Below are 16,888 nucleotides of genomic sequence, written 5' to 3'. Positions count from 1 at the left end.
TTTTTCCAAAACGAGCAGGCAGCCTTCAAAGAAGCCTATTAATGCTACAACATAAATCTTCTGGAATAAAAAAAGCACAAGCCACTCTTAATTAAATACCCCTTTGGATGCAAAGAACATCTGTAAGTATTTCAGTGCATTTGTACCCATGAGGGAACATGCTACTGTCCAAGCATTTGATAAACTAGAAAACCAATACTACACTGGGAGATTCTCTCTCTCTCTCTCTCTCTCTCTCTCTCTCTCTCTCTCATATAGATATAAAAAACTTTCTTGCTCAACTTTCCTCTAGTTTGCTTCCCTTTTTCACAGCAGTTCTAATACATTTGAAGGCAGGCATTCTGATTAATTTATTAACTGAAAGTAGCATGTTCAGTCATACTTCTGAGGGAATCCATGGAATTACTATGCATGCAATGCTGTACAGGCATGCATATCTTCATCATATAACCATATACTACTCCTGTGAATCAACAGAATATGATTCTATGATAAATACTGAGATGCAATTTAGGAGCTCAAGACTGGGGTCATAGTACTCCCTCCTCCTATTCTTCCTTACAACATCCATGCTGTGAGGCATATTGGGATGCAAGAGCAACAGAAGCCTCAGTCACCCAATGAGCTTCCATGGCTGAGGATGGCCAACACCTTAACCACCACACCACAAAATAAATACATTCATCTGTGGACAGAAAATGTCAACTCCCCATTTATGTGCCAAATGGGTTTATATCAGTGAACACCAAAAGAGTAGCCTCGTGCCAGAGTATGAGCAGAATCTGCACTTGTGGCTTCTGTATGGAACTCCCCATTAGTCTTTATGGTGCTCACAAGACAACAAACACAGCTGAATGTATACCTTGCATCAGTCTACATAACTTAAAATCAGTGCTTAATCCTTATATCAACCAGGACAAACCCAATGGCCTGTAATGCTTTGCCTTTCATTAAGAACCTCCTAGCTGGAAGCAGCACATCTACTTCAGTAACTATAACACAGGGCTATGAAAGTCCCAGCTCAAATTCCAATTAAATTTAAAATTTAATTCCAATTTTACTTTCTGATCCTCAGACTCTAATATGCAATATGGGAACAATACTTACTCAATTTCCAATGTTATACATTGAGTGCTATGAATACTCTCTCTCTGCTAAAAATAAGCACCACCTTGAAATCCTCCACCTTCTGAATCTCATTACTTAGCTTTGAGAATTGTCCAGTACAGTGGCCACTATCACAGGATTCCTTGCTCTACTGGCCTTGGCTTGGGTTGCAACAAAGAATGAGGAAAATTTGGCTATACCAACCAGTCAAAGGATCATTAAGATAGCAAAAGAGATACTGAGATTGATGGTAAGTCACTATACTCCAGGCTGAGGAAATGTGAACACTTGTCTAAGAAAAACTCTTAATAAACGGTATGTTAGCATGAAACATATCTAGTAACTCTCAATTAAATGTTTAGTTTATTTCTAATTATGGGTAAATTAAAGTGGTTATTATGGATCACCACATTTATAGTGAAATTATTTGCATTATCACCATCTTATTAAAAACTCCCTACAAGAGCTTTCATCTACAAATTTCTTTGCCTCCTACATGTATTTTTATCTGTACACAGAATATGAATAGGATTAAAAAACAAACAGTGAAGATTCTCTTATCCCACACCTTCAGTACAAATATTTATTCAATTAGGATGTTCTATTGTTTGCAGCAAAGGTGAATTTGCTCTTTTATCCTTCAGCAAAAGCAAGAAAGACAAGACCAAAAAAATTGCCATAATGATAAACTACTATTCAGAAGAGCAAAAATGCTTGAAGGTTCTTAAGCATAAAAAATCCAGATATGACTATCCAGGCTTTCCTTCAACTTGCTGATATACTCTGTATTAGTGCTGGTCTGTACAATTCCACAACACAAAATGGATTCTATACTGCACCAATATCTAATATTTAATTACTCTAATAATTAAAAGCATGACCTGCAAGCCAGAAAATCTGTGTTTCATAATTTAGCTCAATCATGAACTCAATGGGCCTCAAATATTAACTTCCCAGAACTTATTTCTGGTCTGTAAAATGAGGTAAGAACACTGCCCTAGCTTGCCTAATTATTGTAAAAACCATGAAGTAATTTATATAGGTATGACCTTAAGCAAAGTTTAAGTTTACATAGAGACTTTAAAGTATTGTATTTACAATGCCTGAAGTGATATGAATGAATGTAAGAGTTATAAAAACTGAAAGGACTGTGCAATGCTTCAGATTCAATTCAGCAGAGCACTTCTGAATGTGTTGATGTGCAAATGTAGCATTTATCTGTGACTCATTAAAGCACCTGTGTCTATATCCAAAATTATATGGCTGTTTTAATGAGTCTTTTAATGAGCTTGAGAGCTTCTGCATTCATGTTCTTCTGCACTGTGAAGCATCTCTATTGAATCTGAAGTTTGCATATCCCTAATTTATTTACTAGAAACATAACACTAAAGTTACAGTAATAGTTACAAGCATTTATATTTGTTATACCTACAAGTTATTTTCACTGCATTTCTTGGAAATGCAGAAAAGAAAACTCATTCTGGCCTATAATATGCATTAATTATTGGATTTGTTTTTATTATTACATTTTATACTACCAACTACTGAAAACTCACTATAGTTTACAATAAAAATAAAACCAGAAAAAAAAATAGGGATATGCAGAACATTCATGGAATATTCTGACCCTGAAAGAGACTAACCCAGCTGTCATTCTGGGTATTGCAAAAGTAGATTTTGGTTGCACATCAGAAAAAAATTCCTCGTGGTAATAGTTGTTCAACATCAAAACACCCTGTCTCAGGAGATGGTAGACATATCCAGCTTCTCCTTACAGAAGCCAACAGTTTTCCTGGACTCACTTGGTAATTCTGCAGTCCCAGGAAAATGCATGTTAGCTTCTCCTTAAGAGTGTGTAAGAAGAAAATTGGAAATGAAAATTCAGGGGAACTATCTCAGTGTTTTAACTCAAAGGGAAGGGAAGGTACCAAGTGCATTTCAGTGCATTTTCTGCTTGACAGGAGGGTGCTAATCTATAACCTGAAGCAAAAATGTTCCTGAAATAAGGAACATTTATGAAGTTAAAGAATGTTATTATATATCACACAAGACAGGACAAGCTTGTATACATATGAACACACTAATTTGATTACACTATTTTAAATGTAAATATAATGTATTTCACCATAAAAGACTGTGACCAGTTGCCCTCCATCCAGGTTCTAGTATTGATAAGCAGCTTTAAGAATTCTGCTCTTTCTTTGTTTCTCTATTTTTAACTGAGACTTAGATTAAATAAATAGATGACTCCATTCAAATAAAAAAACACAACTCTACTCAATGTTCTGAGAAAATGGCACCTTTGAAATTTTGAAATTATGTCCCCACACTCACCATACAGCAGTTATGGGGGAGGGAGCATACCTATTCATAAAACTGCTATCATGGTAGATATTACCCCTTTACCACAAAGCAAAGCAGTGAACATCTTCCCTTTTAATTCTTCTATTCCTTCTTATAGCATGCTAATACAGTACTTGCAAATTAATATTAGAACATCTGGTTATTAACACAATCTCCTTCAGTTCTTTCAGGATGGGTATATAAGTGGCTTTGATCTATTTATTCATCTCAGCAAGTTAACTTATAAATTTAATATTAAGGCTAAAACCAATAAATCAATAAAAAGGAAACACTGAAAGAATTAGCAATAAAGATATTCAGAACTTTTAAACCTGGTTAGAATTAGTAATGTAGATGCATACACTGGGATGCTTCCAGGGAAAGCTACAATGGCTGCTTTGGGAGATGTAACTGTGTGGCTGTTTGCAATTGCGAAAGATAAGCCAAGAGCAAGAGATTCTCAGGGCAGAAATGCCAGTTATATCAAAAGCTGCTCAGCTTCAAGGCCATGAAGTACTGGGCAAACAGCCCTCTGAAACGTGGGAAAGATGGGAAAAAGAAACTATGATTTGGGTATAAAAGGGAACTGCAACCTCACACTGACAGAGGGCAACCAACTATTTAATATGGCTTTATTTTAGTTTGCAATAAATATTCTAATCTAGTTATGCCATGTGAGTGTCTGAGAGTTCAGCTGAACCTGAGACTAGCAGGCTAGTAAAACTTTGCAAAGACAGAGGACTGAGATTTACTGCTGAGTCCTGGTCTGCGGACCTCGACAGAAATGGATGAATTGACTTTCCTTCTAGTAGGGAAAAAGCCCACTAACAACCATCTCCCTAATTACAGTACAATTTTAGCTCAACCAAAGTCTCCATGTATTAAATTACAATACTTCAATGCCCCTAATTGTTACTGAGGGTGGCTTGGTTTTTCCAACAGTCTATAATCTTTCTGAACATAATAGCTCTGCATTTCTAAACTGATTATAACATGAGCAATTTGGTACTTCTGTAATCCTTTAGATAAAGTGAAAGGAATTAGCTCAGTTTAAAAATATTGCCATATTTCTGCTGGAAAATCTTGGTTTGTACTCTATTTTAGTCTCCAGAGCTAAATATTAATTCTTTCACTTTAACATTTGGTCAATGGACATTTACTTTTGTCATAGATCCAATCTCTCTGATGATCTTTTACTCCAGTCTTGAAGATGTTTATGTTCCAATCACCTTTTCTTCACCGTTATCTGAACCTGCCAGTTTTTAGTTTTACTATATGGATACTTTCATAGCTTTGATCAAGTTTCATAGCTTTATTTTATGTGCCTCAGTGTTAAAGATGAAAGGTGTGATAAAAGATTTGAACATGGTAATGAAAACTATCTTACATCTATTTGTCCTGTGACGCCATCCCTTTTAGCTTGGAACTAAGCAAGGTCAGGACTAATCTTGCTTAGTACTTGGATAGGAGACCACCAGAGTTAAAATACCAAATACCAATGTGAGGCCAAAAGAACACTCAGGCTCAGCAGGATTGGGACCATGCAGACTTTAAGGGAATACCATTCCAAAGGGCAGAGGTGGCTACAGAGAAGGTCATATCCAAGTCCCACAAGATGACATTGTTCTATCAATGAGACAGACTGAGCAGGCATTCCTCACACATCTACACTTTTTTTAAGTAGAAGCAGCAGCTCAGACTTTCTAACAGAACTCTCAGCACTTTCAGCAAGTTATAATTCCCAGCATCCTTTGGGGAAAGCCATAATGGTTACTTTCACGAAGACAAAACGTGTAAATTTGCAGTATCAATCAATGAGGAATTCTCTATTGCACACAAAACACTCTGAATTGCAGTGAACTGTTTCAATGAACGAGTAGGCTCCTTTGGGCTCAGTTAAGCCTTGGATCATCCAAATCCAATTACTGCTACATATTTGAGAATACTAAGATTAACTCTGAAACAACACAGACTGATTTGAGGCTTTAAAAATCCAAAGTCATGACTCCAAAGTAATTCAGATATGACCTCTTATAAACTCCTTAACTGGCTTCTAGTAAATCTCCCTCAGAGTTAAAATAGTTGAAGAAAGGTTTCTATTCCTCTACATCATGTTTTCCAGCTTCCTCATACGCAGTTTGCTATTTTATGCCAAAAAACTTATTCTATCAGCAAAAATAGGAGAGATGGGGAAACTTAAGCATCAGAAGGGTCCAGCAGATGCTAGAACCATCTGCTACAATTCTAGGTCTTCCTAAATAGGACAGAGTGGGTTATACAGTTTAAATCATGATGACCAAGCCTCAAGAAAATCTCTTTTCTTGAAATCCATGAGATGAATATAGATGCTACTGCTATGGCTGTCAGAAAACAAATGAAAGGAATAGTGGAAGTACCACTTTTAAAAGGTTGTATGGTGCTTCCATCAAAAATCCTAGACTTTAAACAACTGTTTCTCAACTTCAGCAACTTTAAGATGTGTGGACTACAACTCTTAGAATTCCCATGCTGGCTGGGGAATTCTGGGAGCTGAAGGCCATACATCTCAAAGTTGCTGAGGCTGAGAAACACTGCTCAAACTATTCTGAACAAACTACAGCACAAGTGCAAAAGAACCTGCGGCAGTCCATCAGAATGACTGGGGAAAGAGGAAAGGCAACAGTGGATTAGCTAAAATTAAGTGTATAGAACAGAGGTAGATGAAGATTGTGAGCCTTCCCAACTTTTAATACTGCTTCTGATATTCCATTTAAACAACAACAATAACACAGCTTGTGAGGTAGGACAGGGGACATGGAAGTCACAGAAATGGAGTTTGTTCTGACCCAGATTATGCAAGGTTAGAACTAACTGACCATATATTTCCCATGGAACAAACTAAGTATACTGATCAAATCAGCACTTTTATTTTTATATCAACAGAAGAGCAGAACGACCATTACTTGTTCCAATGTCTTTTTCCTCCTCTTCTTTTTTTAAAGACAAGGTAATATATTTTTGGAAGCACAGCTTAACCCCACTGCTTAGAGACATTTAAAAGACTTACCCCGATAGTAGAAGAGACAGAGATCAGAAAGAACAAACCATCGCTTCTTCCAGAGTTTCATGCCAGTACTATCCTGTAGGTAATGAAATATAGAATCATAGGCACTGGAAATCCAACAGCTTTAGCACATTGGCAAAATCAGAATTTTTTTGTAACTCTGGAGTATCACAGGTTATTACATATTGGTGTGATTAAACCATTACATGTTTATCATCACAAATAGAATTCCACATTGTATGACATCTGTGCCCTGCATCAGAAGCTGTATGAATAACAATTCCCAAGGCAACCAATGATAGAAGCCTATTAACTTTATATCCTGTAAATGTCCCCAATTCACCTGATTGGTGTGCAACAATGCTGGATTAAACATGTCTTTTGCCTGACTCACAAAGCTCTTCCTCTCAACACACAATATTTTAAAATGTTGTTGAAAAACTGTCAAGTTATGAGAAATGACACCTTCAATGTGTGACCATCCTACCAACCAATATGTACCTTTTCTTCATATCCCAGTAATCATTGCCTGTCCTCTAGAAGTCTGGAATTACAGGGGAAAGGTGTAATTTTCATCCTGTCATCCTCACCAGCCCCCTTATCTCAATGAGCTGTAAACTGAGTAACTAGAAAATCCATGCTCAGATTGAGAATCCCTGTGATGGCTGAAGAATGGAAGTGAATAGTCTGAGACCAGACAAGATTGTTATCAAAACACAGGGCAGGCACCTTCAACATCAGGGGATGTGAAATGGGCAGCAAACACTTTATTACTGCATAAGGGACATGGGCTTTAAACCTGGTGGCCAACATATAAATATAGCTAGATTCTGAAGAAGCTGATCATTGTCTAAGAACACTTTTCACATCTGCAGCAAGAGCAATTTATCTGAATTGCTTGAATCCTTGAATCTTCCACTCTTAAGCTTAACAGCATGGATCTGAGTAGCTAGAGTGAAACTAGGACAATGCTAAAGGCTTTAGCTTTTGAGAAACACACACTCCAGTGGCTGAGAAAGAATGCTAGATCAAAAGGCTCCTAATTAAATTCCTGCAATATCTTCAGGCCTTGGAGAAGGTTAATTCTTGACACCACAAGGAGAGGGGAGCCCAGATTAATGCAATGTGGGCTCTGCCTGTCAATATTCACATATTCTATAGGGCCTCAGATAGCTGGTCTAGGTTCCAGCTGTAGTAGAGTTAGCTACCACTCAGTTGTACAACATGCTTTATATAAAGTCCCAGTTTAATCCCTGGCATTTTGCATTAAATCAGGCAAGAAATGATTTGCCTGATACTCCAGCTGCCAGTTGCAGTAGAAAACAGGGACTAAATGATCTTCCAGCAGTCCTTCTATTATTGCCCTGAAGAAAGAAGAGATCCCATCAGTTCTGCTGAGATACCAATTTTTCTTGACTCCTCCTCTCCATCACATACATTTTTTAATCCTCTCCTCTTTTCATTTCATGCTATGATTTTTGCATGAGCCTGACACTTTCTGAATTCTGTTGTTGATATATAAGCAACTATGAATGTGTTTCCTCCCCGTTCTTTCTGGTGGCACTGAAGAACGGAGTAGTTTATAGCTTGACTGATATAAGAGATCATCTTAGATTACTAGGCTAGATTGATCCGTAATTTAAGGCAGCTACACATACAATATGGGGTTATGGTTACTGGGGTTGAGACAATAAGGAGTTAGATCAAAATTATTATTCATTCATGAAATTTAATGACAGAACTTAAGATATTCATTATTTCTCTCAACTAGTTTAATTTCAACCAGTAGGAAGGAAAACTGCATGTAAAACTTGAGCTCCTGGGAGGAGAGACAAGTTATAAATAAACAAACACATATAAAAGTGAGAGGGGAGGGGAAAGAAGCATTTAAAGAAACAAGAGTCTCCTCACCCTGTTATTAATCATATTGTTATGATCAAGTAAGTATCTTCCAAAATAAAAAGCTTCTATTTCTGAAGGTTTTTAAAAATTTGTTCTTCTATCATTAACCAGTTTCCACTGTTTCCTGGAGTAAATGGCTGCATTACCACAACAGTGTGCATGCTCTCAGACAATAAAATTTAATAAATCCGTTGAAAGAAGAAAGGGTATTAAGGGAATTTTAAGTATCCTGCTGGTGAACAGGCTTGGGATGATATCCAGGAATAGCAGAATAATGAATGCCAAGCCTCTGGATATTCTTAAACATTGGAGGAGCAGCTGATAATGATTTTTTTTGTTTGTTTTTGTTTTTATCTGTTTAGCACCCAAAGTGCTTTTGGTAGATGGGCAGCCATATAAAAATGTTAAGTAAATAAATAAATACATTTTGTTAGGATGACTCAGATGCTCCATTGCTGGTTTCATGTTCTGGTTTTCCAATGCATATCCCATGCAGAAAAGTAAACATTTAAATGTTCTACTTTTGTGAAGGCATTATCCTATATTCTTGTTACTTAAGTCATTAATATTATTGAACAAGCTTTATTTATTTATTTGATTTATATCCTAATTCTGCCATTATCTTGTACAACTCAAGACAGTTTGTCAAAGAATCTCTATTTTGTCTGTTTTAGCTTACACAAATGCCAAATAAATACCTCAAGGCATTTTACGGAATGATTTATGAAAATAATAACTGTACAGAGATATACCATAGTAGAAATCCATAATCCTTTTGGCCAGAGGGCAGATTTGGAACTTTGAGACTACTGTATGATTGTGGGCTCTGTGACTGCCGGTGGGAAGCTGTCCCAATTCAGAAAATGGCTACTGTGGTGGGACAGCAATTCACAAAACAAAAAAGTCAGACTGGGTCTAGATGTCCTAAAGGACATCTAGGATGTGGGTACATTCTTGCTCATGGGCACTGTGTTGAGGATCACAGCAATATAGCTTAGAAAGACTTTCATTCATTAAAAAAGTATATTATGCAACATTAATATTAGTTGGTATTTATTTGTCTTCAATACTTTCTTTTGTTTTGGTGCCTTTGAGTCAGTGTTGACTCCTGGCGACTGGTTGGACTAGTCCCTGCAGTTTTCTTGGCAAGGTTTTTTGGAAGTGGTTTGCCACTGCCGCCTTCCTAGGGTGGAGAAAGAGTGACTGGCCAAAGGTCACCCAGCTGGCTTCGTGCCTAAGGCAAGGCTAGAACTCATGATTTCCCAGCTTCTAGCCTGATGCTTTAACCACTAAATCAAACTGGCTCTCTTCATATTTACTCCATATTTACAAACAATATAAAATCCATAAAATCATAAGAAACAATCTTATCCTTAAGGAAAAAAACCTGACATCAGGAGCAACTCCTTACCCTCTTTGGGCTGAATGAACTAGAGCCAATTCTACCTGAAGTAGATGACCCTGCAGATACTTAGGCATTAAGCCATAAATGGGCTTTACAGATGGAAAACCAGCATTTTGAACTATACTCAGAAGACTACTGGAACCCAATGCAGTGCCTGCAAAATTGGTGTTACATGGCACTGGCAGTTCTTACTTGCCAGTAGGATGGCTGCTGCATTTTGCATCAACTGCTGTTTCCATGTAATCTTCAAAGGTAGCCCCATGTCAAATGCATTGTAGTAATTAACTTGAGGGATAAACATGGTATAGATAGCCATTAACAGGGCATCATGCTCTGGGAAGAGCTGCAACTGGCACATCAGCTAAAATTAAAATAGATCTCCCTTGGCATAGACTTTACCTACCTATCCAGCAATAGCCATGAGTCTAGAAGAATCCCTAAGCCATGGACCTGCTCCTCCTTTCCTTCAAAGTTATCACTGGAGAAATAAAAGTACTAGATGATTTCTGAACAACCAGCCCCTCTGCCTTGCAGAGATTCAGCCTCATTCTGTTTCTTCCAAACCAGACCCTAACAGGCTTCAGATACCAGGTCAGAACTTCCACTCTTCTCTGGCTTGGGGAGTACAGTATATTTAAAACTAATAATATAATTCAGATAATATATTAACGTTGGTCTGCTAACATTGGTCCACACCTGGTTTTAGAGGCCATTTTCCAAATCAAAAAAGAATCTGTGCTCATACTGATCTCTAAAAGATGAACCAAGAACATGGAACAATCTTCTCTGAAGGCAGAAGCTTGGTGCATAATATATCATCTACAAACATTGCATTATAGACATTTTGCACATGCAAGAAATGTATAGGTTCAAACAAACCATGCCCTCTATGCCTGACATTTCAAGTTGCCCTGCTTAATGTCTGAAGCTGCTCTCAAGAAGGTAGCAATGAGAAGAACCCTACTTAGGTCTGACTAGGTGAATCATTTTAAATGGCAAGGGCATACTCTTTTCTGACAGTAATCTTTTTTCCTTTAAAGCGCTGCTCTGTGCCAAAGATCAAGTGGGTGGGTCAAACAAATATAAAGAATTACTGGATTAGAGACTGTAACAATAGGAATAGCTCCTATTTGTCACGACTGCTTTAATAGCCCTTGGAAAACAGACACTATGGGGTGTCTTTTGCAGGGCCAGAAAAATTATGCTTCTATGTTTAAAAAAGCAGACATTCCCTATTTTATCAGTCTGTAGAAATTTATTTATTCTGGATAACATGAAGATACAACAACAAAATCACATACTGCTGAATTTCAAACAGGCATCTCACTTCTATTTCAGGACTATTGTTTTTGATAAACTCTACAGTCAAGGGCTGTACGGGAGTCTTTCCCAAGAGATGAGCATCATGTTGACAGAGATGATGTGTGACGCCTCTATACTACACAGTTTCATGGGCCTACTGTGGCCTTATCAGCTGATGAAGTCCTGCTAAGTATATATCAGCTAAAGCCCCAACAACAAAGAGTTCCAGTTTAGCAGGATGGTTCCTGGTGGGCAGGCTTCCTTTCTGCAAACAGGTTGGGGGGAGGAGCAAGAGAGAACGATGGGTCACATAATTTCTTATGGCTGGCTAGGGAACCAACTTATTCCACAGAGGAACAAATACCAAGCATCTGATTGTAACAGTTGTAACCACCACAGCTGACTATTTTTTAAATAAAACTTTGACCACTGAGCAAAATTCCATCACAAGTAAAAGAAATGATTAAGATATAGTACTCTTGGCCCAAATACAGATTTTACTAGTAAAATCTGAAGTATAAATTTGCTAAATATCTGGATCACACCAGTCAAATTAAGTACTTAATGTTTACACAGACATACGGTACTGATAAATTACCACTTTAGCTCAAACTTCAATATTCACTTTAGGATAAGAATTACTTCTTTTCTCCAAGCATACCAAGTAAAAGACAAAAATTGCAGGTTCTACGTTTTTATATGTTAGAACCAGAGAGATGAATTAAACCAAAAATGACTTATATTGGATTTGTTTTTGAGAAAGTGGTATAATAAAACAATGCACGATACAAACAGAATCTCTAACAGATGTGCCCTATTTGGAGGAATAAATCAAATCCAAATAATTGAGCAAACTTTTATCTAAAGCACTGGCATTTTGCAGTAGTTATAAAATGCTTCACAAGCTAGTATAATTTTCCAATTTCCTGCAGGAAAAAACAGAAAGCAAAATCACTCATTTGCAAGTTTCTGGGTTCTCCTGTGGATACCATTAGCAGATTACCTTCATCATACAATGTAGGGCAAAGCTGTACTTTTCTTATCTCATAACTGCAACACTACATTTCAGATGAAGATATATAGCATTTCCTCCCCACCCCAATAGACAATACCTGTTTATACAGCCAGCCTCGCCTAACGACAGGTGCATTAGGATTTCTTTTTATTGAATTTGACCTCTTTCCAAAATTATGGACTTTTTTTGAGGAACGCGATGTCTAAAAATAAAATAAAAAGAAATGGTCAATATTTATTACATGTAGGAGGTGTAAAACTATCCTCAGAGAAAAAGCCAGATTTGGATCATATGTTCTCTTTAGGACTTATTAAGCAGCTACATTATTTTCTTTCAGGTAAATCAGTAATTTCCTTGGAGGTTTTGCTGACTTATGTTTTCTTGAAGCTTTCAGCAGGGGGAGAAAGTCTGCTCCCGAGTTACTCCTGGATCCAAATATTTGAAACTGCAGCTTAATAGGACGTTACATAAGCTTAGCACAGATTTTTAACAAGGCTATAAATTAAGCTTTTAACAAGAATACCTGAAACAGGGCAGAAAAAAAAATCACTAAAATCAAAATAAATTTTAGCCAGGAAGCCAAATGACAACCAAAATGGGTTATTTTTTTTTTCTTCCTAGAGTTTTCCCCACATGTGCAGGGTCCACTGTTTTCAGATCAACCAAATGTTGATCCATTGGTTGCGACAGGAATTCACTGAGTGGCCTGTTGCCTAAACCTAACATCGTGGGCTGAGGGACAGGGACTGGCCCAAAGTCACCCAGCCAGCTTTGTGCCTAAGGCTGGACTAGAACTCAGGGTCTCCTGGTTTCTAGACTGGAGCCTTAACCGCTTTGCCGAACTGGCTCTCCAATATATATTGCTAAGTTATTTACATCTCATTTTGCTAAGACTTTTTCACACACAAAGTACTTAAGGTTAACTAAGCAACTGCTTTTTATTTTTCCCTTGGAATTTTCTCAGTAAATACAATAATTGTGTGTTACCAATTCAAGATAGTGATGCTCAAAATATAACTTTATTAAAATTTTAAAAAAGGAAGATGAAAACTAACAAGAACTAACATTTAGAATAAAGGAAAAAGAAAGAAGGAAAAGACAAAGCCAAAAGTGCAGGGAAAAAAAGAAAGAAAATATAAAGAAGTAGCTTCCAATGTTCTTTACAGCAGTTATAGGTATAGATGTAAATTAACCTCTTACTCTACGGTTACAGCATGACTAACATTTTTTCTATAATCTATTTTTTTTCCTAATCATCAAAACCACATATCATAATTCCATTTTTTTCTGTTTCACACAAAGTCTATAGGGGTGTCAGTCAGCAATAAATGTAGATATTGTCTTTTCTCTGATCAAAGCTGTCAATATGGCCATCTCAGCAACTTCATCTTCACTATCCATTCCTCCATTCTGGGTAATGTCAAATCTTTCCACCTTTGTGCGTATAATAGTCTTGCTGCAGTTATCATGTACAGTGGGGCAAAAAAGTATTTAGTCAGCCACCAATTGTGCAAGTTCTCCCACTTAAAAAGATGAGAGAGGCCTGTAATTTTCATCATAGGTATACCTCAACTATGAGAGACAAAATGGGGGAAAAAATCCAGAAAATCACATTGTCTGATTTTTAAAGAATTTATTTGCAAATCATGGTGGAAAATAAGTATTTGGTCAATATCAAAAGTTCATCTCAATACTTTGTTATATATCCTTTGTTGGCAATGACAGAGGTCAAACATTTTCTGTAAGTCTTCACAAGGTTTTCACACACTGTTGCTGGTATTTTGGCCCATTCCTCCATGCAGATCTCCTCTAGAGCGGTGATGTTTTGGGGCTGTCGCTGGGCAACACGGACTTTCAACTCCCTCCAAAAGTTTTCCATGGGGTTGAGATCTGGAGACTGGCTAGGCCACTCCAGGACCTTGAAATGCTTCTTACAAAGCCACTCCTTCGTTGCCCGGGCGGTGTGTTTGGGATCATTGTCATGCTGAAAGACCCAGCCACGTTTCATCTTCAATGCCCTTGCTGATGGAAGGAGGTGTTCACTCAAAATCTCACGATACATGGCCCCATTCATTCTTTCCTTTACACGGATCAGTCGTCCTGGTCCCTTTGCAGAAAAACAGCCCCAAAGCATGATGTTTCCACCTCCATGCTTCACAGTAGGTATGGTGTTCTTTGGATGCAACTCAGCATTCTCTCTCCTCCAAACACGACGAGTTGAGTTTAGACCAAAACGCTCTACTTTGGTTTCATCTGACCATATGACATTCTCCCAATCCTCTTCTGGATCATCCAAATGCTCTCTAGCAAACTTCAGACGGGCCTGGACATGTACTGGCTTAAGCAGGGGGACACATCTGGCACTGCAGGATTTGAGTCCCTGGCAGCATAGTGTGTTACTGATGGTAGCCTTTGTTACTTTGGTCCCAGCTCTCTGCAGGTCATTCACTAGGTCCCCCCGTGTGGTTCTGGGATTTTTGCTCACCGTTCTTGTGATCATTTTGACCCGACAGGGTGAGATCTTGCATGGAGCCCCAGATCGAGGGAGATTATCAGTGGTCTTATATGTCTTCCATTTTCTAATTATTGCTCCCACAGTTGATTTCTTCACACCAAGCTGCTTGCCTATTGCAGATTCAGTCTTCCCAGCCTGGTACAGGTCTACAATCTTGTTTCTGGTGTCCTTCTACAGTTCTTTAGTCTTGGCCATAGTGGAATTTGGAGTGTGACTGTTTGAGGTTGTGGACAGGTGTCTTTTATACTGATGACAAGGTCAAACAGGTGCCATTACTACAGGTAACGAGTGGAGGACAGAGGAGCCTCTTAAAGAAGTAGTTACAGGTCTGTGAGAGCCAGACATCTTGCTTGTTTGTAGGTGACCAAATACTTATTTTCCACCATGATTTACAAATAAATTCTTTAAAAATCAGACAATGTGATTTTCTGGATTTTTTCCCCCATTTTGTCTTTCATAGTTGAGGTATACCTATGATGATAAGTACAGGCCTCTCTCATCTTTTTAAGTGGGAGAACTTGCACAATTGGTGGCTGACTAAATACTTTTTTGCCCCACTGTATAAAAACAAATTTCCATGACTTTTTTCCAACTGTTTATTGATCAGTCCCAAAAGAAAAGCTTCTGGTTTCAATTTTATATTTATTTTTAAAATCTTCTGAATTAATATATGTAATCGAGTCCAACATTTTCTGCACTTCCACCAAACATGGTAAAATGTCCCCTCTTGTTGTTTACATTCCCAACATAAATTTGAAGTACCTTTATATATTCTAGACAATTTTTTCAGTGACATATATCAACAGTATATCATTCTATAAAAATTCTCTTTAAGATTATAACATAACATAAATTTCAATCCTTTCAACCACATATTCTCCCACTGTTCCATTTGTATATTGTAACCAAAAATTTTAGCCCATTTTATCATACGTTCTTTCACTTTTTCTTCTTGTTTCAAATTTCAGTAGAAATTTATACATTTTCAAATCGCCCTCTATCAAGGGCTTTTATCAATTTTTTGCAAAATCACAGCGTAATTATATGATGCAGAAGACCATCTTATAAAACCACTTCTGCTATTCCAAGTGCCACAGATACCAAAGTGACTGGATTTAGAAAAATTGTGTTCATATTTAGTTCTTACTGGCCATCTGTAAATTTTTTTGAGATTAAAAAGCAGACTGGTATGTAGTAATATGATTCCAGGACAATATGAAAAGAGTAGCACAGAGTATCATACACCATGTACTTTCAGTTAAAAAAAAATGGTACAATATATCTGAATTTTTATTTAACATTTGTTGTTAAAACACTAATTGGAATGGAAAACATGGCTCCATGGCATGCGGATATTTGATCAAGAAATGCAGTTCAACATTACTACGCTTTTTATTTCAAGGTTGAATGTTCCGCAAATCCGAGAAAGGGGGAAGAATCAGGCTGTTTTAAGCTGGAGACTTGTAAATGACCATAACATCCAAACTAATTTCACATGAAATCAACACTGCTGATCAGAGCTTGCTTTGGTGCCCCATTTCTGGATTCACCCCTCTCAGAATGAAAAGTTTAAATTTAATTGCTTCAGATATACCCAAGAGTTCCCATTTGGCTTTTTATTCTTCATTATCAGAATAATGTCAGCTTAACATGCTACTATTTATTTTTCTTGGGCATTATTCAGGATATGGCAGAGAAAGAAGCATTTTAATATGGTAGAAGAAGTTGAAAAAAGAACACACAGAAACTATTGTCAGATAGATATTTTTACCTGAAAAAGTTCCAAGTTCTGAATAGGTAAGGAGAATTGGATAAAATCAAGAGAATTAAACATATAGCTTGATTAATGACACATACAGTTGTTAATTGTTTAATCCCCTTACCAATAACCTTATCTTGTTACATTTTGCCTTCTCATTACACTGAACAACTATATTGCATTCTGAATCATAAAGCTCCATTAATTTTTATAACTAATATGGATATTTCTGTGACATATGGTCCATGACAGAATCGGTAGGCAAACAATTTCTTGCAGCAGGACATAAAATGATGTGACCAAAGAGGCCTGCTCATGAAAGAGGAAAGGGTAAAAGAACAGTGGTGACACCCTTCTGTCTTTTTCATCAGATGGATACTGCAGAGGCAGCTAAAAATGAATAAATAATTAATGATTGTTGCAACTAAACAGCTGTTAGTGGACTCTGAATAGCAGACACTCACTTTTGTACAAGGAACAAGTGAATCTTTATAATT

At 37.2% G+C, this 16,888-nt stretch overlaps 1 protein-coding gene across 11 annotated transcripts in view; it reads right to left on the bottom strand.

Annotated features, from left to right (window-relative positions):
* The window catches only part of PLEKHA5 (pleckstrin homology domain containing A5), a 211,283-nt gene that overhangs the window by 70,898 nt on the left and 123,497 nt on the right, over positions 1 to 16,888 (bottom strand). For all 11 annotated transcript variants that reach the window (XM_088141331.1, XM_088141330.1, XM_088141320.1 and 8 more), the window contains exons 6-7: positions 12,215 to 12,319; positions 6,497 to 6,569 (exon numbers count right to left, since the gene is read on the bottom strand). In XM_088141331.1, coding sequence (XP_087997457.1) covers positions 6,497 to 6,569; positions 12,215 to 12,319 — 178 coding nt within the window. The remainder of the gene's footprint in view (positions 1 to 6,496; positions 6,570 to 12,214; positions 12,320 to 16,888) is intronic.

This window comes from Python bivittatus, unplaced genomic scaffold (genome assembly GCF_059951505.1).
Source record: "Python bivittatus isolate LINGU-HERP-01145 unplaced genomic scaffold, Pbiv_v1 ctg000330_np1212, whole genome shotgun sequence".
Lineage (NCBI taxonomy): Eukaryota > Metazoa > Chordata > Lepidosauria > Squamata > Pythonidae > Python > Python bivittatus.
The sequence above is the reverse complement of the archived record's forward strand: the minus strand, read 5'-3'. Positions and strand labels throughout refer to the sequence as shown.